General features: G+C 33.7%; 1 protein-coding gene and 1 long non-coding RNA gene across 2 annotated transcripts; one reads left to right on the top strand and one right to left on the bottom strand.

Annotated features, from left to right (window-relative positions):
* The first annotated feature begins 419 nt into the window (after positions 1-419).
* Positions 420-1,992, top strand: LOC127867581 (uncharacterized). The gene is made up of 3 exons (XR_008043569.1): positions 420-512; positions 1,368-1,502; positions 1,922-1,992. It is a non-coding gene; the product is annotated as an uncharacterized LOC127867581 (long non-coding RNA).
* A 6,448-nt stretch (positions 1,993-8,440) lies between these two features.
* On the bottom strand, positions 8,441-10,612 carry LOC127869805 (uncharacterized). Its single transcript, XM_052412464.1, has 2 exons — positions 8,820-10,612; positions 8,441-8,567 (listed from the first exon to the last, which is right to left on the bottom strand). The coding sequence occupies exon 1, from the start codon at positions 10,610-10,612 to the stop codon at positions 8,879-8,881; it is 1,734 nt and encodes a 577-aa protein (XP_052268424.1). The 3' UTR covers positions 8,441-8,567; positions 8,820-8,878.
* Between the last annotated feature and the right edge of the window lie 12,598 nt (positions 10,613-23,210).

Below are 23,210 nucleotides of genomic sequence, written 5' to 3'. Positions count from 1 at the left end.
GCACATGTTTTAAGTTCATTTTTTCCAATGCTCGACTTCTGGGGGATAAGAATCCTGCAATAAGACTCTTAAGCCGCTAGAAAGAGATTTACAGGCTCAGTACACTAAGAGTGATAATTGTGTTTTTTTATTTTTTTTAATAACCTGTTTATATCTTTAGCAATGATAACTGAACGATGTTGGTTGAATAACGGACAGTTATTAGCTTTTCATTTGCCTATTAATTTGATGTAACTCGGACGTTTCCGAACGTAATAAATCGTGTACATAATTAACCAAAAGAAAAAAATAACACTAAGTTAATAAACAGAAGTAGAACATCTAAACAAAGATTTGTCAACACATTTAGAATAAATGCTTTTTACTATCTAGAAACATTGAGCTTAAAAATTATTTGTTTCTGTTGTTGGTGGTGTGTAGAAGCCGAAGTACCTCTTGTGCCCCAGACCAGACCAACGGTGTGCTTTCATGATGAACCAAATTAACCTGCTGTGCAGAACCAGCCACAAAAGGTAAGTGTTTTGTTATATGAGTCTTGTTCTTAAAAACTGGGCCTACTGCATGTGCGAAAAGTGCCGTACCAGGTATGCCGATGCACAGGCTAGTCAAGGATGACACTTTCCACGTTCATAGAACTTTGTGTTTAAAGGAGGTCGCTCTTAAACAAAATCCAGTGTAGGCGGAAATGGTTATTCCTGATTAGCCTGTGCGGACTGCACAAACTTATCTGGAACTACACTTAACACATATGCGTTAAGCTCAGTTTACCGACATCGCGAATATTTTAGAACGCTTTTTCCATTATCCTCAGTTACTGTGTTTGGTAATATGGTCATTTAGGTTCCATACATCTCTCTGGCTGCGGAAGCTCGCTGGCTAAGGTAGACAATTGTCAGTTAACTGGACTTGATTGTTGTGATCTTACCGTAATGAGCTTACCGGATCTTTATATATGCTCAACAGTTATTTACATAGCTTTGACATTATATGACTATCAATGTTAAGTAATCATCACATTCAAATTCACGCAAATGTGTGGAATTTAAATTGCCACGGTCGATCGGGGAGTTCAGCTGGGCTACATTACGATCCCAAGAGGAGAACCATTGTCTTTGTATTACTGAAAGTTGATTCGAATGTCTTTCATTATAAGATTTTAGAAGGCTGATATTCCACAAGACATTTGATGACATTGAAGTAAAACTTACATGTACAGCTACAACTACATGCAAACGTTTCAGACGCTTATATATAATCAACAGTAACACATACTGTGGCAAAATGATAACAACCGTCAAGTGAATAATGAACGATTCAAAATGTGCTAAATAAAAATAACAGTAAGTTTGTTTTATTTTTATTCTCAGACAGCAAATCAGCATCCTTCGTACGAATACCACATGATTTCAGCCCGCCCTCCCGACTATACTGTAGCAGCTGTATTGGCGTGTATCTTCTGCTTCACTCCTGTCGGTCTTTTGGCCATTTTCAACGCAATGCAGGTATAGTAGAAGTTTGTTTTGAGTAATATCAGTGTTTGTGATTTAAACTTGAAATGCAAATGCAATTTGTGCATTGAATCTGCATTTTTATATATACGCGAAGCAGAGAAGAAAGATGAACTCCATCCAATATTATTGAGAAATATTTGTGTCACTTTAAAATAACAAAATTATTAAAATATTATTACAATACTGAAGAAATCCCTCTTGTTTAGTAATTTATTTAATAATTACGTTGAAATTGTCAGTTATTCCAACAAGATTTAGTACCATATAGTTGTGTATGCTTTGCCTTGTTACGTCATGTGCCATAACTGCAATGGTTAAACAGAATTTATGTTCGCCACTCATATGTTTTAATGTCTCATCGTTTGATAAAATATGATTCAATCCTTAACATGTGTTCTCCTGTTTTTCAGTCCAAGACGATGGCCAATATCGGATATATTAAGGAGGCAAAACGCCACTCCCGCCTCGCCAAAAGGTTTGCCATCACCAGTCTAGCGATTGGCATCTTATTTGTTTGCATTTATATAGCGTATATCGTGGTCGTAGTAAGATACGTCATGGTCGTCGGTTCTGCTATTGATGCTCAACAAGGCTCTATTCCTAGAAGTGGATACTCTGGTTAGCGGTTTACAGTGGATACTAGGTTAACACAGAACATAATGTCAAATATAGGACCGACTTTTACTTTGCATTTGTGTTTTTTGTTGGACAGCCGTTTAACTATTTTACTTATTAATCAAAATATTCAACGCTACATGGGATATTCTAAACTCGTAGCTTACGTATATCGTCTTTAGTAGTTATTGTTGTTTTATTCGTACTAACTTATACATAACACAATAAATTCAATGGTAAAGTATTACTGATTTTTTACTTGTGATTCTATGATAGCCATGGCGGTTGGTTTGATATGTCTCTGATTCCTCTTTAATTGTGCACCTATATTACAATTTTCTTTACTTTTAATAATTCGTGGTTCTGCTTCAATGTTGCCTTTTAATAAGTAATGAAACGCGAATATTTTCCTTTGTTTTGCAATTAATCTCTTCTCACGCTACGACATATGTGCATGTATGCACTTTATCAGTTTTCATTTGTGTTATGACCATATGCGTTGATTACATTTTCGTGGGCTTTTTCATGTTGTTAATGATTGTCTAATTAGCATTAGCGTTCTATTTAAATTTATTTGGAGATACATCTTTTACATTTGTTTATAAGCAATACATTTTTGCGACACTAGTAATTTTATACGTTTACTTATCCGTTCTAAATTTACCTTGATTACCGGTATAATGTTTATTCGTATTAATCCTATCGATAATCGTCAACATATTGGGTATATATTATATAAAGAAGTGAAACTCCAGCTGCTGGAGCAGTATTGAATTCTCATTAAAAACAATTAGTTGGTCCTTTATTTAAGGCAAGTGACCGATTGCCCAAACAGTACAAAACAGCACAATACAGAACAATACAAACCAACATAAACACAAAATATGAATAAAGCTGGGGTCACCGCCTTGGAACGGTCAATGCAAAGTATTGGGGGTTTAAACCGGTTATAGAGCGCTCAACCTCACACTTGGCCCAGCAATATTCATAATACATTTAAGTGTAAATAAAATTTAACGTCATAGCATTGTTACTCGAATCAAACAATAATAAAAGGGAATTTAAACGCATTCAATTTAATTACAATTTAATTACTCAATGGTATTGAAGATACCAGAGCAACAGAGTTACAACTTTTTGACGAACGATAAAATGAAACTACAAACAAGTGTCAACTACATTCCTTCTTTATAGAAAAAGATTTAAGAATATAGCGTCATTAAGTTAATATTTCAGATAATCATCGCGCAAATACAGGAAGAAGCAGCAATAATGGGTGTAAAAATTCCATATGTCATTGCTTGGTTGTTTATGTGACTGCTAAAAATTAAATTAATAATAATTAAATCAAAAAAGAAACGCCTATCAGAGAGAAAATATAAATAAAATTGAACGTTATAAACCCAATGACCTATGCATGTAGCTTACAATTGGAAAGTGATCGTATGACGTCAGAAAATTCATGCACCCAGGAACAGAGAAAGAGTTATGACGTAATTGACAGGCGAAGACACAATGATGTGAAAAAAATCCAGGGGCAGTACTGTAAAGTAATAATAAAACTATTAATGGGGGCTACTGCAAAATTGTACTTCTAATAAAACAAGTTAAGTTATATGCCTGATTCAATGTAAACGCGAGACACAGCGACACCAACACACCAGCTGCATCAGGAGGCAGTACCAATGGACCAGGAGCCGTATTCACCAATGTACGTAAGTCTCAAATCTTAGACTCAGCTCCAGTTTCTGACTCAGACTCAGACTCAGCCTTACAAAACTTAATTAACGATACATAAAATGGTTAGTTTTAGACTCAGCAGACTCAGTAAGATAATTCTCAAATGCTAAGTCTACAATGTTTAGACTTACGCTATACAATCATGACGTAACGTCGTTTGAGCGTTTACTTTACAAAATGGCCGCCGCACGAGCTCCTTGCGTAATAATAATAATATTATTGAAAGAGTGTATCTAGATCGTACCAACCCTTTGGAGATTTATAGGGATATTGAACTTTACAAACGGTATCGTTTAACCCGACCGGGAATCGTATTTCTTTGCAATATTTGCAAGGAATAGTTGAGCCGCAATACGATGCGGATTCTGCATGTTCCGGTCGCCCTGGAAGTGTGTACTTTCCCGAGCAACGTGGCAAAAATCATTTAAAAAAGCGGCATTTAAAGTTATGGTAGCCAGAACTATGTAGACCTGTGCACAGGTAAATAATATTTTGACAGCTAGAGAGTTGAAGTTGTCACATTTCCAGCTGGTACGACGCCGTTCGTGCAAAACAAGAACTTGGTGCGATCGCTGATACGTGAGTCATTTGCGATGTGTGCATTTTGCAATTGTTCTTATTTATTGTAAACAACTGTCAAATTCATAATTGTCCGCGTTTGTTTGTTGTCTTTTGTGAAAATAATCTCCAAACTTTATGAACGTGAACATGCACTAATTTTATGGATAATACTTGTTGTTTGAATGAAAAAGTAATAACATATAATTTGCATGTATCATAAACTATAATAATGGATATTTTCTAAAAAGGGAAACCTATTAGAAAACGTTTACAAGACATTTACTATGCATAAATTTTGATTTCATTACTATTACAAATCTATTTATAGATGTAGGAATTTACCTATAGACATGTATATGCCGAATAAAGTTACACTGCCATGACGCAGTTGGTAGCGCATCGGTGCCCGTGATTATATTTGACCGACTAGTCGGTGGTTCGAAATTACATCGGGGACTTTTTTTCTCCAAACATTTTCAAAATAAATTATGACGATTATTTAGTTATTTTTAAATTCTTGATCTTTAATGTAATGTAAATTAATGTTTATTAATTTTTAAAAAGGTGCTATAATTAATGTGTATATTATACACCCTGTTAAGAAGATATAGGGTACACCTGAATCCATATGTGCATCTGTCCTTGTGTCTGTCTATGTTGTAATTGAGTTCCAATACAAAATGTATTTTTGCGACAAATGCTGTAGAATATGCATTTGTTGATGGCACGTGCATTGTTGTAATGCACTTTATTTGTAAATTAATAAAACACTCAACAACAGAAATAATATTTTATTCTCAAATGCACATATTATTGCATTTTCAATCAATAGTAAAACGATGACATTAAATTTGATTATCAAGTTAAGACACATCAGCATATTGCATCACTTCTGACATAAGGCAAAACTTTCATTCAATATAATGCACATAAATGCAACGATCATTATCCATTTATATCAATATCTATTTACTTATTAATATTGTAATTTTTCCAAAAAAATGGGTCATTTTAAATGATCAACTTTCAGGTTTTACAAGTACTTTGGGGTGCATCGATTGGACGCATGTAAGCCAGTAAACCATGTAGAAGTCTACATAGGGCGAAAGGGCGTTCCCACCATCAACGTTCAGGTATGGCTTAACAGTCAGTTATGTGCAAGTCTAAATGCAATCCTTTTTATTTGATACAACTTTATTTTAAACACAAATATTTAATGAAACAACTGTATGTTAATTTTAACAGTTTGCCATTAGCAAAATAAGAAACATTTTATCAGCATTTTATCAAATACCTAAGAAAAAATTTACAAAAATATGTCTTATTTTGTTAGTGTAATATAACATGTTTTATGTTAACAGGCTGTGTATGATGCCAGCTACAGAATAACGAGCTTCACTCAAGTTCACTGCCAGTTGGCCAGGGCTAAAGCATGATGCCAGGATTTGTTGATGTCTTATTCAAAATTCACATAACTGCATCTACCATTATTTTGGAATTTCATTCAGTTCATTGAATGAAGAATTTTATTATTATCAATGATGGATATCTTGTAAGCAAATAATATCAAATAGTGTCCCAAGACACCGCATTCAACTAATATTCCTCTTTGAATGTAGAATGTATTTTATATGTCAGTAACATAATACAATGACCAATGTAATATTTAACCTACATTTCTTAAAGCACACAAATATTGACTGGAATTTTATAAGTACAAAAAGGGATAGAATCATATTTTTATCATAGAAAAAATAGTATGCCCCTTTTTGAATTAAAAAAAATCTTATTATTTTGTGTGCAACTGCCCCATAACTATTATTTCTAATATAGACTATCTTTTTTAGAAATAATAGAGTTATAAAGTAGTTGCACAAAAAATAATAAGATCCTTTTAATTACAAAAAGGGGAATAAATCTACTACTAGTTTATTACATGTCAGAGTTATAGCACTTGGTCACGTATTGACACTAAACACATCTTTTTCTCCAAATGTATTATTTCAATTTCTTCAGTCAACTTTTTTATTTCTTATTCTAATTTTTCTTAGTTATTTCCCATCGGTTTCTCTGTAAGTTTTGTTAAGGTATCGGCTTGTGATCTCTTGTCGTTCTTCTTTGTGAGCGCTGCAAAAATGGATAAAAAGTGTGATTTGTATAAATGGACTTGTTCTCATATTATTTTCTTCAAAGGTTAAAAAATTAATACATATATATCACATAATCTATGTATGCATTGGTACTATGCATTGGTACTTAGTTTTAACATATTTGATGCTAATTATGTTCAACAAATGCATGACTTTTGTTGCATATTACATAATAACATTATACAGTACTTGCTTTGTCAGATGGTATTGTCAGTATAGTTTTAAGAACTGGAATTCCATCCATGCAAGTTAATTATTAACTATAAATTAATTGTATGCACTGCAATACCTTCAATTAGAGCTATCTAAGTGTTAAATTTATTAATATTTAATTTTCAAGATTTGTTCCAGACAATTTGAAATCTAAATTTAAAGATATCCAAAACTTACATTCTTTACACTTAATGCCTCTACTTTCATGACTGGTACACTCTGAAATCACATGAAAAAAATATAGTGTCACTTAAAAATCTAAATTAATTTAATCCAGTGATGTTTTCAATGCAATAAAATTGACAACTAATGTTAATATACTATACTTAAGTTAATGTATAATAATCCCAGTGTTAACTTTCAAACACAATGTTTAATGTTAATTTAATGCATGTTTTTTTCTTTTCTTTTGTTTTTATATAAGGGTGAATTTCTATTATATTGTATACTATGTTGAATGTGATGCATACAATATAATTCATATGGTTTGCATTTTCAATGTTCTATACATATGGTTAATGGTTTGCATATAAATGATAATCTATTTATTTACCATATGTTCTTCACTGCTGGCTGTTGTGGCACGCTCACTGCTTTGTAACGCATATGAAGAAGCTGCAAAAATTAAACGCAAAAATTAATTCAAACATATAACTTTGTAAAACACTTACGCACATACACTAATGCTCATTAATAATAATAATTAGTTGATTACCAAGAAATACAATGTCTGTATTTGCACTCATTCCTTGAATAAATGAACTCAACAACAAAATTGAAATAGTCAAGAGATTTAAAGTATCTAACAAAAAGGAATAGAAATACTTCCTTAAATGCACAAACTTCATTAGCCGATCTAAATTAATGATCTTAATGTTTTATTTTAATTGTCCTTATACCAAACCCTGCTATATTTACAACAAACAAAGACTCTGATACAAGTTGCCATTTCATACCATATTTCTGTGAACGAGTTCATGAATATTGTTATTTAGTGCACCTTTGGTGAGCTTACCTACATATTTCCTTGATGAGTTTAATCAATAATCTTATGAATTGACACGTGTCAGATCTTTTTTATAACACTAATTCAATTACGCATTTAGACAATTATTATTGGTTACTGGAGGTTTCGGCGAAACCTCAGTTTAAAAAATATAAAAATGTAGCAATCTAAATTCCATGTACAAAATTAAAAAAAAATCTCAATTAAAATTATAATTGAAATTTTGTTCACATTCATAAATAATTTTATTTCCAATAGCAAAAATAAAATGATAAAGTTAAAATGAAATCAACCTTATGCAATGGTTACAGTATCTCTAATGAAGACTAATGACACTGTCTGGTGCTCAACAGCTCGAAATTCCTCACCTATGCCAGGTGTGAAATGTCATGTTTTTTGAGTAAACATCCCTAACCAAGTGGGTCCTTCTTCACAAGTGACACATTCCTCAAATAATTAGACCAATTAACAACAACATTCATACTTTTATACTTTTATATAATTTTACATAACAATAACATAGTCCAGCACAAAATCTCATAATACATTTTCTAAATCGCATCATAAATTTTCATTGTATTTCTGTTATATTGTAATGAATATACATATATAAATACTTAATACATAAAAGTAGCACATGAAAAGCCAAACACATTTATCATTCACAAAATTGTACATAGTACATGTCACACATAAAATATAATCTCTGGCAATATATTAGTCTAAATTCATAAATAATATGTCACAAAATACATTTCATTATTAATACACCTTCATATTAAAACATATGTTATTGATCTCTATATATTACATATATGGTACATAATTGTATTTCTGTTATATTGTAATGAAAATACATATATAAATACTTAATACATAAAAGTAGCACATGAAAAGCCAAACACATTTATAATTCACAAAATTGTACATAGTACATGTCACACATAAAATATAATCTCTGGCAATATATTAGTCTAAATTTATAAATAATATGTCACAAAATACATTTCATTATTAATACACCTTCATATTAAAACATATATTATTGATCTCTATATATTACATATATGGTACATAAAGGTTTAACAATCTTCGTCGTGGATGGCATCAGTTGTTGTGTCGGGTCCAAGTCCTGCGATGTGGCTGCATGTTCTCAGTAGCTGTGTCGTGGTCATCTCGTCGTCTTCGTATTGGTCCCATGCTTCGAACAGTCTGCCGTGGGTGTTCACATTTTGCTTTCTGTGTATTCTTGTTAGCAGATTTTCAGATACCAGACGGATTTGCAGATCAACAGTTTCTGCTTCGCTGCGAAGGAGTGGCACAAGTACGTAGAAGCTTAGATCAGCTTTACCAGCCCTAGTGTTTATGCGACGATGCCACCCCTCCACGTCATTGTTAGTTCTTATAACTTCACGGAACGCACTCCAATTTTCTGGTTTCCACACTGATCCGTGGATCCACGTTTTCTCCACGTAGTCCATTACTTTTAACACCGGACCCCCGACTTCAGTTGCCTGTTGGTGCAGTTGGTAGAAGGCTGATGCTATGTGTTCAGCTGGTAGGTATGGGAGTGCCATTACCTTCCGTAAGAACAGATACTTGTCGCCTTTGTTGGTGTATGCGGTCGTCAACCCCTCGTTCATTACTTTCCTATAGATTCGCTGTACCCAGTGAAAGACACAGCCTTTTATTACACAACCGGGGAACACGTCTCTGATCGCCTGCCAGGCTGCAGCTTCGAAATCGACCATGAACCACTCAACAAGAGGGTTGTCCAGGTGGCGGTGAATGCTGGATAGGACTTGAATGTAGTCTTGCTTGGTTCTTCGTGACATAAGAATATATACCAGTGGTACCTGTTTGGTATCTTCGCCTTTTCTTACGAAGGCATGAATAGTCACTAGTTGGTAGAAGGGACGTTTTACCAGTTTGAACGTCCCATCTACAAACCACTTTCTTGATTGTTTTAATACACTGAGTTGTTCCGTTGTTGCGAACACTATATGTCGTTGGTCTTCATAACGGATGTCATCGAGTATAAAGTTCTGACCTATGTATTCCCTGTCAAGGTCAAAATTCAAGTCACATGGTTCTTGTGGGCGCATCTTCTGGCGGTGTAAGTTGACGGCTCTTGTAAGATTGTCCATTCGAGGCAGGCACACATCGTCTTCTGTCACCATTTCTTTCATGACCGTCTCTACAATTTCTGCCGCAGGACGGTACACATCACTGCGACCGATCTGCTTCGCCTTTGTTCTGATCTTAGATTTTTTATATGCCCCTAGATCTGCGGGATGTGTATGTCCATTTAGACTGGCTGTATACATGTCGCCAAATTGTTTTACACTAGCGAAGCATGTTACTTGCTTATTTCTCACACTACATGTCCAGTACGTTCTTCCACTGTGTGTCTTCCTTGCGTTGTATGTGTAGCCGTCACTGCTCACGAGTAGTCGACCACCACGCTTACTGCCACTTTCCACTACTTCGTACGTTGTTGGTACCGCGTTGGGAATGACATCATCAAGTGGTCGATCGGGTAGTGATTGATCAAGCGACACATGTGGTCGCTCAATATTTCGGTTCGATATATCGAACGACCGGTCATCTATGGTATTTGAGACTTCTTCCATCCCATCCTCTTCTGGTTCTACTTCGTCTGAGTCACCATCAGATCGGACAGTGTATGTTTGGGACAGTTCCCGGATAGGAGAATTAGTGATACTTGTATCAGGGGGTATTTCGTCATACACCGTTGTTGACGACAATTGACGAACCTCACTGTCCACATTACAATCCCCACAAGACCACTCCATGGTCAGTTTTCCACTTTATTATTAAGTTAAATTTAACGAAAAAAACTTAAAATTGTTTTCAATGCGTGACGTAGCTGTATATATTCTAGCACCATTTCAGCAAAATAATACAGTATCATAAAACATACATTAACCAATGAAAATGCTCATAAGCTTTTTTACAAATTTTAACAATATAAGTAAGTAGTCATTGTGATTATATCACATACAAAACACATATTAGGTTCGACATGTAGTAATATTGAAACAAACTAATTGCAATTGATTATAGTTTTTCAACAAAATATGGAATGAGTGATGTATTGGACGTCATCATTGATGACGTTCATTCGAACGAATGATAAAGGGGGCTAAGTTCCGTTAACCTGGGGCAAATCACTGCGATTTGGGTCTCTTGAAAACTGGTCGGTAACTTTTGCTGAAATTTGACATGTATATGGACCAGAATGCGATCTACCTGTTGGCGTAGGCGTTATACCTGGGAAAAATCAAGTTTTCGAGTATTTTGCGTCTAAATATTTTTATGGGAAAGGGCACGCGCGCGTTACGTCATGAAAAGCGCTTAGGCTAGCTTCCATCTTGCTACGAAACAAAGAAACTGGCGTTACGCGTTATTAATTCAGTTAGGCGTTTAATCGATAAACAAAGGCGTAATAATTGTGTTTGAATATCAATCGGTAGTACACATGCATGTCTTTTGTGCACATTGTGGTTTTTTTAATGAACATGACATAAATCTATGTGTTATTCAACGTATTGAGTGCGACGAGTTAAAGAAAGGTTTACACGGCTAGGCTTTCCGAGATAAATGTAAGTACACACTGGTATTAGAATGGTATTCTATTTATCCGATAATATCTTGAATATAAATGATATTGAGACAATTACATTATTAGGGTTTAATAATTTATTATTTAATCAAAAAATAAACGCGAGCAGCAAATCAATTAATTTCGTTTGTAGTGGAAACCGAAAGTAAACAAACCAACCGTCAAAATGGCTGACGACATAGCAACGTAGGAAGTAACACTCAGAAATTATTTACAAAATAAGATCATCAGAAATGATGTAAAGTGAATGCTCATTCGCTGTTTTGTAGATAAGTATACGATCTATTGAAAAACCATAACATTTGACATAAAAACACCCGCGGATACAGGGGTGGCGAAATCAAATGTCCGAGTTGCCCGAGTCGTACATTTGCTTGTCCGGGCAACTGACTTTTTTCAATTAAGTTGTCCGTGGACAACAAGTCGGGTTGAGAAATAAATAAAAAAAATAGATTGTATTAAAGCCGTTATTAAGTTTTACAAAACCGGATGTTGACACCCGATATCATTGTCAGTGCTATTTGCGGAGCAATCAAGCTAAAATATCGGCACTCTCCTGCACAGTGGTCTCGCTTATTCTATAAGCATGATAAGAGACCAGGAGGCTAGCATGCAGCATTTTCAACATTCGGCCCGTCTGTTTAATAGGCAGTGTACAGACTGGTTTGCTCGTTCATTCCGTATCTAAATGTTGAACGTTCGTCTTAAATTTTAAAATGCATTATTAATACCAAAGGGGAGGTATAAAACCCGGAAATGTCCGGAAAACCCAGAGTATGTCACATCGCTCCTACCTTACTTAATTTCTAGACTCACAAACTTCGGGACGTTGGGACGTGAAAAGCCGAAAGCCGAGTTGGATTACGTACAGTTCCGTTGATTGGGTGAAGTGTTCAGTTTGAATCAACTACAATTTATATTAAAGTTGAACAAAGACGGTAAAATAGTCATTATGTATAAAACACATATATATAATGTATAATTTGAACATTACATTTTCTGGCTTATTTCATCTGCAAAAATGAAAATTATATATTGAAATACTGTTATAAACACCGCTGTGGTTTTAATCGAGTTGAATGGTAGACCTCACTACATACAATTACGACTGACTTATAACATAATGACGTATTTTCAGGTGAGCTTATGAGGCAATATTATACATTTACAGCAAAATCACACTACTTCCTGAAGTACAACTTCCTCGCGTGTGCTTGATCGGTTTTCCAATTTTATAATTCAAACCGGAAACTAAACAAGACAGGAGGAAATTCATTCAAATTCAACTGACATGGATGTAAAGACCGGAATATTATTTTGAGATAAAACACCAAATAACACGTAAACAGGAAAAATAGTTTTCCCTGACAAAGAAGAAAACTTGAACAATTGATCATATGATACGACACAATTGAACAGGAAGAAAATTCATTCAAATCCAACTGGCATGGATGTAAAGACCGGAAGATTATATTGAGAATAAACACCAAACTAGACGTAAACAGGAAAGAAAATGGTTTTCCCTCACAAAGAAGATAACTTGAACAATTGATCATATGATACGACACAATTGGACGCGTTTGGCCAATCCGAAAGCAATGGCGTAAATATTTAGCGGAGGTATTTGGTAAACAAACTAATTATGTCAGCAATATATTTCGGCGTTTTACTCACAATATTTCGCTTATAAATCCGGTTGTGTACGCAAATATAAAATATAAACGTGTAATGTTTCAAGACACTTTATTTTTATACTTTGTTAATCAGTGCTTGCTAGTCTTCCTAATGCTTCATGTCTTATCAATGGCGTTGATACCATTTTAAAATTACTGTAGTACGTGTTAACCATGTAACCAGCAACCCAATACGTTATAACAAAATACTACTGTTCTGAATGGTTTGATATAATGCAACCTTTGTGTCATAAACGCCTCATGATATTGTGAATAACCAGGATGACTGACCAAAAAGGTCAAAACACAAAATGCATTTGCAAAATGTGAACTCCGTTAGCCTGATGACAGGTTATCAACAACTATGCTGGTTTTGCAAGTCTATTATTTTAATAAAATACTTTTAAATACTGTTGCTCAAAAAGATACAGGGCAGCGTATACATACAAGTAGTATTTAAAGACGAATGTGCTGTTCATGTATAACTTGGTTTGAATCAATATAAGATAATAAAACTGTCAAAACAAAAGCTAAATGGAAGAAGTTCATGATTTATTTCGTTATTTCATTTAAAAACTTTCGTAGTAATGGCCGTCAACACAGTTTTGAAAATAACCTGGAGATATGGTATGTGTTTGTCTTTTGTTAAACTAATTTTATTTACAACTTATTTTATTTGTTGTTTTTAAACGTGTATTCAAAAACAAACCATGCAAAATACGAAATTTGATATTGATCAAGTGTTACATTAATAGTTGTAATTGTATAGGTTAATAACATTTAAAGGATGTGTCAATATTATAATCATGTTATTATCAAAATATGCTATAACGTAACGTCAAAAAGTCCGTCCATCCAGAAAATTGCGCATGTGATGTACATGTTTTCTTAATAAAATTTTAATTTTTTAACATAGCGTCATGATAATTATACCAAACAAATCAGCTAAAAAATGCGCATTTCAGGATATATAATACAAAAAAACAGAGATACCGACATTTAAGGAAAACCTATGTTTAAGTGATTATAAAAGCTATGTTATTTTTTCCATATTATAATGGTATCCTAGTAGATAGGCCCTCTAAGATTTGTAAAACATGCAACAATAATGTTTTACAATATCAAATTAGCACTCTTGTTAGCGTCCTAAGTTGGTAAAGTTTTATGATTTCTAATGCCTAATTATGTTTTGCGTAAAATTCGGAAAAGATAAAAGTAATTATAAAAGCAATATTTTCTACCGACTTGAATTAAAATAATATCGTTGTGAAGGAAAATTTATGACGTTCCTAAAATATGCAAAAGTATTTTTTCAATATAAGATGTGCGCCGTAGGTTTGTATAAGTTGTTTGATTTCCCTACCAAATTATGACATTTTCTGTTTTAAAGGTACAGTTTTAAAGCGTAAAATTGTTTCCGGTAACCCGACCCTACGTTTTTTTTTTCTCGCCGACCCTAAAATTAAGTTTGGAGTATTTAAAGTCGATTTTCGTGCAACACGCTTTTCTTTCGACATTTTCACTTTACATGCATATAATAGGGATATAAGGCACCCGGATAAAAACCCTCCCGTCAATTTCATAGGGGCGGACAAAAGCTCTCCCGTCTTTTATTCTGACATTTAAATATCGCTTACCGTTAAACTGAAATAATGACCCTTGCATTGTTTTTTCAATATACTTAGTATAAGAATAATTTCTTGTGAACGCATCTCCTCTTATTATTTCAATGGATTTTCATTTATACTCATGGACATTCTTCAGGGCGACATGCAGTTGTACGTTAATGCCGGAAGTTATATATTGCCTATTATTTAGGAAGTTCTGGCCCTTGTTATATTTGCCTCTATTAACCTCAATTGTACAGGAATCTGTCGGACTCTACCTAATTCCATCATACAGAGGCTATATGCTTATGTGTAAAGCTAATTCATGCTAACAATTCACTGTCGCAGTAAAACGGCTATTACCGTCAAAAACAGAAAGTATATTAAAAATAAAGTTTTCATTTAGGAATGCATGTATGTTTCCTTATTAATAAAGAACACAATAATTTATATGTTGAATAAGGTTGAGAATGTAATTATGATCGAGGCAATTTAAAAACCCGCTTGTAAGGGATAATGTTATTCTATTATATCATAAAAATATCCCTGTAAATGTTTGGCAAATATGATGATCTAAACACATCTAGAATATCAGAACAATACTACGAAATAAAAACAAAAACATGTTATTTTTTTAAAGATCGATTGTGTATATTTGTAAATACTTATATTGAACTATATACAGTTTAATCCGTATCAACTCGCCATTTCACTTAAGTTTCTGTTTCTGGATTTATTGTCATTTGCATTGTTTAGTCGTACAAAGTACGGTGTGACATACCAACAATAATGAGATTTGAGCCATGAATAATACACTGTATCAAAAATGAATACACAAGATCCTTATTATTTAATTCATTGTGAATTGGTCAACACTGGCCTAGCTGCTGATAGGATCTTCTCCAGAAATGAGATACACGGTAGATTCGCTGCAGCCAATACACAACTCATAGTGACACATATTTGTTATTGAAAAAAAAATAAACACCATAGAAACGTCATTAAAACCATCATGTTTCTTGATATTACTTGTTCTATCGCCCGTAATGAAAGGAGGACGAGATTATTAATGGCACTATCCGGATTCCGTACTTTGATAATACTTGTTAAGATTTTCAAATACATTTTTTGAGTCCCCCAAACCGAAATTTTTTATAAAGCACCACACTCGTTTCACTTATTTTCAACGTTATGAATGCCCAAATAACGATCGTTTGGTCACGCTTTGGTCAAGATTTGTGCCCGCCTCCGCCCCTCCCCTGTGATAACCCCACCGATTTCATGTAAAACTAAAGCGGTGGTATGCTTGCGCGATAAGGATCTTCATACGCTTTGTCCCCACGACATAAAATGTCACATTTTCACGAGACTGAAACTTATTTTTCTCAATTTCTCTTGTATATACGGAACAGGGATATATTATCTTTTAATCACATCAAATCCTGTTCATTGTACATTAAACCATCATTACAGGTTGTTGTGTTCGTTATCGGTTCAAACGACATCGGCACAAATACCCAGGTTATTGGGCAATGTTTTACACGTGTTGTGCATGACGTAAATTACATTAGCTGAGGTTTCTTTAATCTTAATTGCTGTTTTCCACATGTTACATTTAAGGGACTTGTGATATCGTCGAAGACATATAAACTTACTTATCTTCATTTTTCTATCGGTTACAAGTACAATCTTCGAAGTATAGTTGACTTAAAAAATAATACAGCTCCAAACAGAGGTGGCGCTAGAGGTAACCGAACGTGATATGAAGCTCCGTGTTTTCATCAATAATAACGAAAAGAGGGCAATACAAGTAATTTACGCAAATATAATTAGTTAACGCGTCTGTCAGGATTGTACAAAATATCGTCATACTATCATAATGTACGATTATTTTGGAAACACACACAATAGGGTTTTGAAAATTCTAATAAGATACATCGCTTCATATTACGTTTAGGGAAGTATGCTGATGAATGTACGCTGTTTAATAATTGTGTATTATGGATGAACTAACAGATTCGAGTCCAATATCAATTATAAATAACGTTAATATCAAGTTGCATCTGCAGGAAATTATTGTATCGTCAAAACAAGGCCGGTCATTTTAGGCATGTGGCCAATTGAAATTTAATTAGACACAAGACAAAAAACACGACACACACTGGGTTCACCGCATCAACATGGCCAATGCAAAGCAACGCATAGCCTGAGGTTTAGACCCGGTTTAAGGGCGCCGAAACATTACACTTTGCCAAAAAAAAACTTCAAAAGCAAAACACTAATTAACCTAATTGCATGACAATTTCAATCAAACTACAATAAAAGAGAATACGCTTAATTTGATTACACAATTCAACTACTCAATTGTTGTATGTTCAACAGAGCAACATAACTGTAACTTCCTAAGGCACAATGAAATGAAACAAAAACAACGTCGCATGTTTTTAATTAAATAATAAGTTAACTCCAGAAATAAGATCATGAGGGAAAATAGTCAAACCACATGCTTTTGTTTCCTAATTGCTCTCACGACATCAAAAGCCATCATATATACAGTTACCCTCAATATAAGATATACATCAAAATCATTCGTAGGCACTTATCAGGATCCTCTTTACAAAGGTACCATTATAATTAATATCGAATTAATAAAACTGTTTCCTCTAAACCACTTTTACCTTTTCCGGGTTTTCCATTCGGCATTTTTTGTGTGCGAAAAAAAACCTAAAAGGAGACGGACTTTGACCGCAATTTACAGACCGACCCCGACCCTGCCATACAATATGTTTGTGTCGTTAAAAGCTTTGGAGGCTCTTCTTTCCAACGGTACCATTATACTTTATATCGGACGAATAATAATGCATTTATAACCATTTTTACCTTTTCCGGGTTTTACCTAAAAGAATTCCGAGTTTTCCGGACATTTCCGGGTTTTATACCTTCCTATACCAAACTCTAGCATCATTTATTTCTCATGTTATTTCATACAAATTCGAGCATTGCCGGATAGTTACGTTGCATATGGAAATGGCTGTCATTAAAATTCAGAAGTGTTTGTCGGATTACACATTTACTTATGCTCATTTGAGAATAAAACAAAACGTTTACAGTTGTGTGTAATTAATTCAACGAGTCTTTGTTAAAACGCTTAACGTGATGAAAAAATGGTTTGACAATATTACGCATGGAATGCACAATTTCCACGAGGATTACACCGTTGCCATCATCAGTTTTCTAAGAAACTGGCCACTATTTTATCTGATTAGAATGGTACATGTGTAGGTATAACAATAAATGCGTTTATAATTTATATAAACATTAAGTTTAACGGACAAGTGTAGTTCAGCAACGGACAAGTTAAATTTCTTAATTGTTGTCCGTGGACAAGTATAGTTTTATGAGATTTCGCCACCCCTGGGATATGAAAATCTTCAGTGTAACGAAATAGCAGACATCACACGGCGTCTCTGATTCTACGCTGTTTGCCAAGGCCGATAATGAATGGAAATGCACAAACTCAGTAACTGGCAAGCATATATGCATTAGTAGGTTGTTTCGTGATTATTTAGAAACGACTACATAATTCTTTTGGTTCAGCCAGTGCAACTTAACAGAAATAAGTATAAAAAGTTTCTACACCTGACAACAATGTGCCAACTAAATACAAGGTAAGTTGTTTACATTATTTAAAATATTGCAAGCTTACAGTATACAACAATAAACAGCCGGTACAATTTAATGTCATCATTTTAATTTTAATAAGCCCGTGGTTAATTACCCTTTTAAATCTTGTGGATCAATGCATCTCTAACACCTTCAATTGACTTGTTCGTGAAAAATATACACCCTCAGTGCATGTTATCCCATACACCATCACTCACTTACTAAGGCTCGATTGATCATTCTCGGCTCGGGTACTACTTACCGGTACATGTACCCCGGGTACTCTTAATTTTACTTACATGTACCCTGGGTACGGTAAATAAACTTAAACATACCCGCAAATATTAGATTGTATCCGAGTTGTATATCCGCCAAAAATCCGATGTCGTTAAACATGCTACCGATTAACGTAAAACAATATTGTTTACCTTAAACAAACTTCTCTTTTAAAAAATCTGCATCAACATGCTTTTTAGTTTAAGTGTTGAGAGGACGCCGTAGGAATAAGCAAGTAATCAAGAATACGTCTCTGTTTCTGCTTTTATTTCCTTCATGTATAATGACAATAAGGATTGACGACTAACATCGACGACAATGATCACAAGCATTTACGACTAACACTGACAACAAGCATTGGCGACTAGATGTAACATTGACGATTCTCTACAATAAATGAAATTAACAGTAATAAATGAATAATAAGATTATAGTACAACAGATATGCTTTTCAAAGTATAATATAATAGCATACACTCATTAGAATAAGAGGTTTCATAAATAACATTTTGAAACATTTTCAATAAATATCGAAATATCTTAAACAATATTTATTACACAGCATTAATTAATTGTTAAAACATAATATAAATACCGAATATGGTGTTCCCCATTTAACGGACCTTGGTAACCAAATAATATTTCTTTTAAAAAATCTATGACGGTAAAAAGTGAACGTGCGATGTCGCGGAAAATATTATACTTGACAACGTCATACAATGACGCGACTTTAAACAATTTAAGATTTAAAATTAAATCACATTATTGATTTTAACAATGAGTTTTGATAATATAAATGCCATTTAACAGAAAATTTACATAAATGTAAACATAATTAATTTTTACAAAATAGCCGACAACAACCGATTTAGTGTTAAAATTCCCACGTATGTTTTAGTATATTTACCGTACCCAGGGTACGAGCCTTACTAACTGTATTATTATTATATCTCACCGACTACAAGGTACCTTTACCTTGTTGTGTTTATCAACCTGGAATTTATGTAAAATCTGGCTAATTAGTAACAGATGTGATACACTGAGATAAAGATATTGCCTTAGTCCTTATGTATTTGAGGCTGTTTCCATAAATAATTAAGATGTAACTTTTTACAGCTTTAAAGATTTTTTTAAAAATAAATAACTCAGAAAAAAGTTTATCAATTACAGAATAATTATTGATTTTATATAAAATGGCTCCTTTGTAATGTTTAAATGCTACAATTTTCAATCGACCAGTAATGACCAGTATTGACCGGTTTTAACCAGGTATTGACCACCGGCCCGGTCAATACTCAATTGACCGGTCAATATGCCAACCCTGCATTGAAGCCTAATATGCATTTATCTATTATTATTTGGGCACAAATAATTTTACTGTGTGAAGACCCTACATAAAAATGCTGATTTTTTTCTTACTTGGTACCTGGCGACACACATTTTCAAGTCTATTTCATTAAATTTGGCATAGATATTTATAAAATTGGCATCGTATGAACCAGTAGTCATAGTATAAGCAACATTGAAGCCTAATATGCATTCATCTACATGTATTATTATTTGGGCACAAACAATTTTACCGTGTGAAGATCCTACATAAAAATGCTGATTTTTTTCTTATTTGGTACCTGGCGACACACATTTTCAAGTCTATTTCATTAAATTTGGCATAGATATTTATAAAACTGGCATCGTATGAACCAGTAGTCATAGTATAAGCAACATTGAAGCCTAATATGCATTCATCTATTATTATTTGGACACAAATAATTTTACCGTCTGAAGACCCTACATAAAAATGCTGATTTTTTCTTACTTGGTACCTGGCGACACACATTTTCAAGTCTATTTCATTAAATTTGGCATAGATATTTTTAAAAATGGCATTGTATGAACCAGTAGTCATAGTATAAGCAACATTGAAGCCTAATATGCATTCATCTGTTATTATTTTTGGCACAAATAATTTTACCATGTGAAGACCCTACATAAAAATGCTGATTTTTTTCTTACTTGGTACCTGGCGACACACATTTTTAATTCTATTTCATTAAATTTGGCATAGATATTTTTAAAAATGGCATTGTATGAACATATCGTCATAGTATAAGCAACATTGAAGCCTAATATGTATTCATCTATTATTATTTGGGAACAAATAATTTTACCGTGTGAAGACCCTACATAAAAATGCGGATTTTTTTCTTACTTGGTACCTGGCGAATCACATTTTCAAGTCTATTTCATTAAATTTGGCATAGATATTTATAAAAATGGTATCGTATGAACCATTAGTCATAGTATAAGCAACATTGAAGCCTAATATGCATTCATCTATTCTTATTTGGGCACAAATAATTTTACTGTGTGAAGACCCTACATAAAAATGCTGATTTTTTTCTTACTTGGTACCTGGCTACACACATTTTCAAGTCTATTTCATTAAATTTGGCATAGATATTTATAAAATTGGCATCGTATGAACCAGTAGTCATAGTATAAGCAACATTGAAGCCTAATATGCATTCATCTATTATTACTTGGGCACAAATAATTTTACTGTGTGAAGACCCTATATAAAAATGCTGATTTTTTTCTTATTTGGAACCTGGCGACACACATTTTCAAGTCTATTTCATTAAATTTGGCATAGATATTTATAAAAATGGCATCGTATGAACCAGTAGTCATAGTATAAGCAACATTGAAGCCTAATATGCATTCATCTATTATTATTTGTGCACAAATAATTTAACCGTGTGAAGACCCTAGATAAAAATGCTGATTTTTTTCTTACTTGGTACCTGGCGACACACATTTTCATGTCTATTTCATTAAATTTGGCATAGATATTTATAAAAATGGCATCGTATGAACCAGTAGTCATAGTATAAGCAACATTGAAGCCTAATATGCATTCATCTATTATTATTTTGGGCACAAATAATTTTACCGTGTGATGACCCTACATAAAAATGCTGATTTTTTTCGTACTTGGTATCTTGCGACACACATTTTCAAGTCTTTTTCATTAAATTTGGCATATACATGTATATTAATAAAAATGACATTGTATGAACATGTCGTCATAGTATAAGCAGAGAAGCATAATACGCATTCATCCATTATAATTTGGGCTCATACAATTTTACCGTGTTAGCACCATATATCAAGTTGCAGATTTTTTAAATATTCGCCACATACCCAAAGGCATTTTCATTAATATCTCAGAAAAATAGACCTATATATTAATACACATGGCATCTAAAGAACATTTTATCATAGTTAAACATGGTTTCCAGCCAACCTGGAAATCAGGGAAAACCTGGAAAAAGACTTTCACTTTCACTAATGCCCAGTACAAATATATGGACAGAATGATTTTTTCACTTACCGGTATGTGGGTGTATGTTGGCTCCACTTCACAAGATACAGACATTGTAGTTTAATTGAAAAACGCATCTTACAATGTGAGATGAGTTCTGGGTTCAAGCCCCAGCAGTGCCCTATCATGTGTGATATTCAGAGCCATTATGATTAAATATACACAGTTATCTTTTTAAACAATACAATTAAATATAAGGAATAATGTTAAAGGGGCATTGCTGCTTAGCCATTTTTGGGATTGTATTGTGATTTTTTGCCAAATTTGACACTGAATAACAGGGTTTATATACATCCCAAGCATAAATGCTTCTAAATTTGTAAAAAAAAACAAGTCGAAGTGTGCAGAATATTAAAAATTTGCAACCTTCTGATGTCTAAAGGTCATTAAATGCCACTCAAAGTTTACATTTTTTGTACAAAATGACCCATTTTGTGCTGTCCATTATTGGTTAATGTTTTACGCTGTCAGGTCCAAAAACGCTCATTCTGTAGCTTGTTTGGACTATAATCTATAATGTGGCCAAGTTTCAGCAGATTCGACCCAGTGGTTCTGATTTTATACGCCGTGCCTAGCTTTTATTAGTCCACTACCGGTTTCACCGGAGGGGATTTATGGTTTGTGCTCTGTGTGTCCGTCAGTCAGTCAGTCAGTCAGTCAGTCAGTCTGTCACACTTTTCTGAATCCTGCGATAACTTTAAAAGTTCTTAATATTTTTTCATGAAACTTGAAACATGGATAGATGGCAATAAGGACATTATGCACGTGATTTCATTTTGTTCCTACGTCAAAAATTCTGGTTTCTATGGCAATAAATAAAAAAATAAAATAAATTCTGACAATGGTGTAGCCGGTAGGGGACAAATTTGCTTGACAATAGTCTTGTTGAGTATTACTCACTGACTTATGCATATGCGCTCGGCTGTTTTCGGAGAATACCTGAGGTATTGTCATAGCCAGCTCATCGTGTCGTATCGTGTCTTTTCGCCGTCCGGCGTCCGCCATGCTAAAACCTTAACATTGACCCATTGTACCCACAATTTTCGTACCCACATTTTTTTTCGTAACCAAAATGTTCGTACCCACATTTGTTTAGTACCCAAAATTTGTGTTCCCACATTTTCTTACCCAAAATTTTCGAACCCACATTTTTTTAGTTCCCAC

The sequence above is a fragment of the Dreissena polymorpha genome, chromosome 2 (genome assembly GCF_020536995.1).
Source record: "Dreissena polymorpha isolate Duluth1 chromosome 2, UMN_Dpol_1.0, whole genome shotgun sequence".
In the NCBI taxonomy this organism is placed as follows: domain Eukaryota; kingdom Metazoa; phylum Mollusca; class Bivalvia; order Myida; family Dreissenidae; genus Dreissena; species Dreissena polymorpha.
This window is presented reverse-complemented; position numbering and strand designations above follow the sequence as displayed.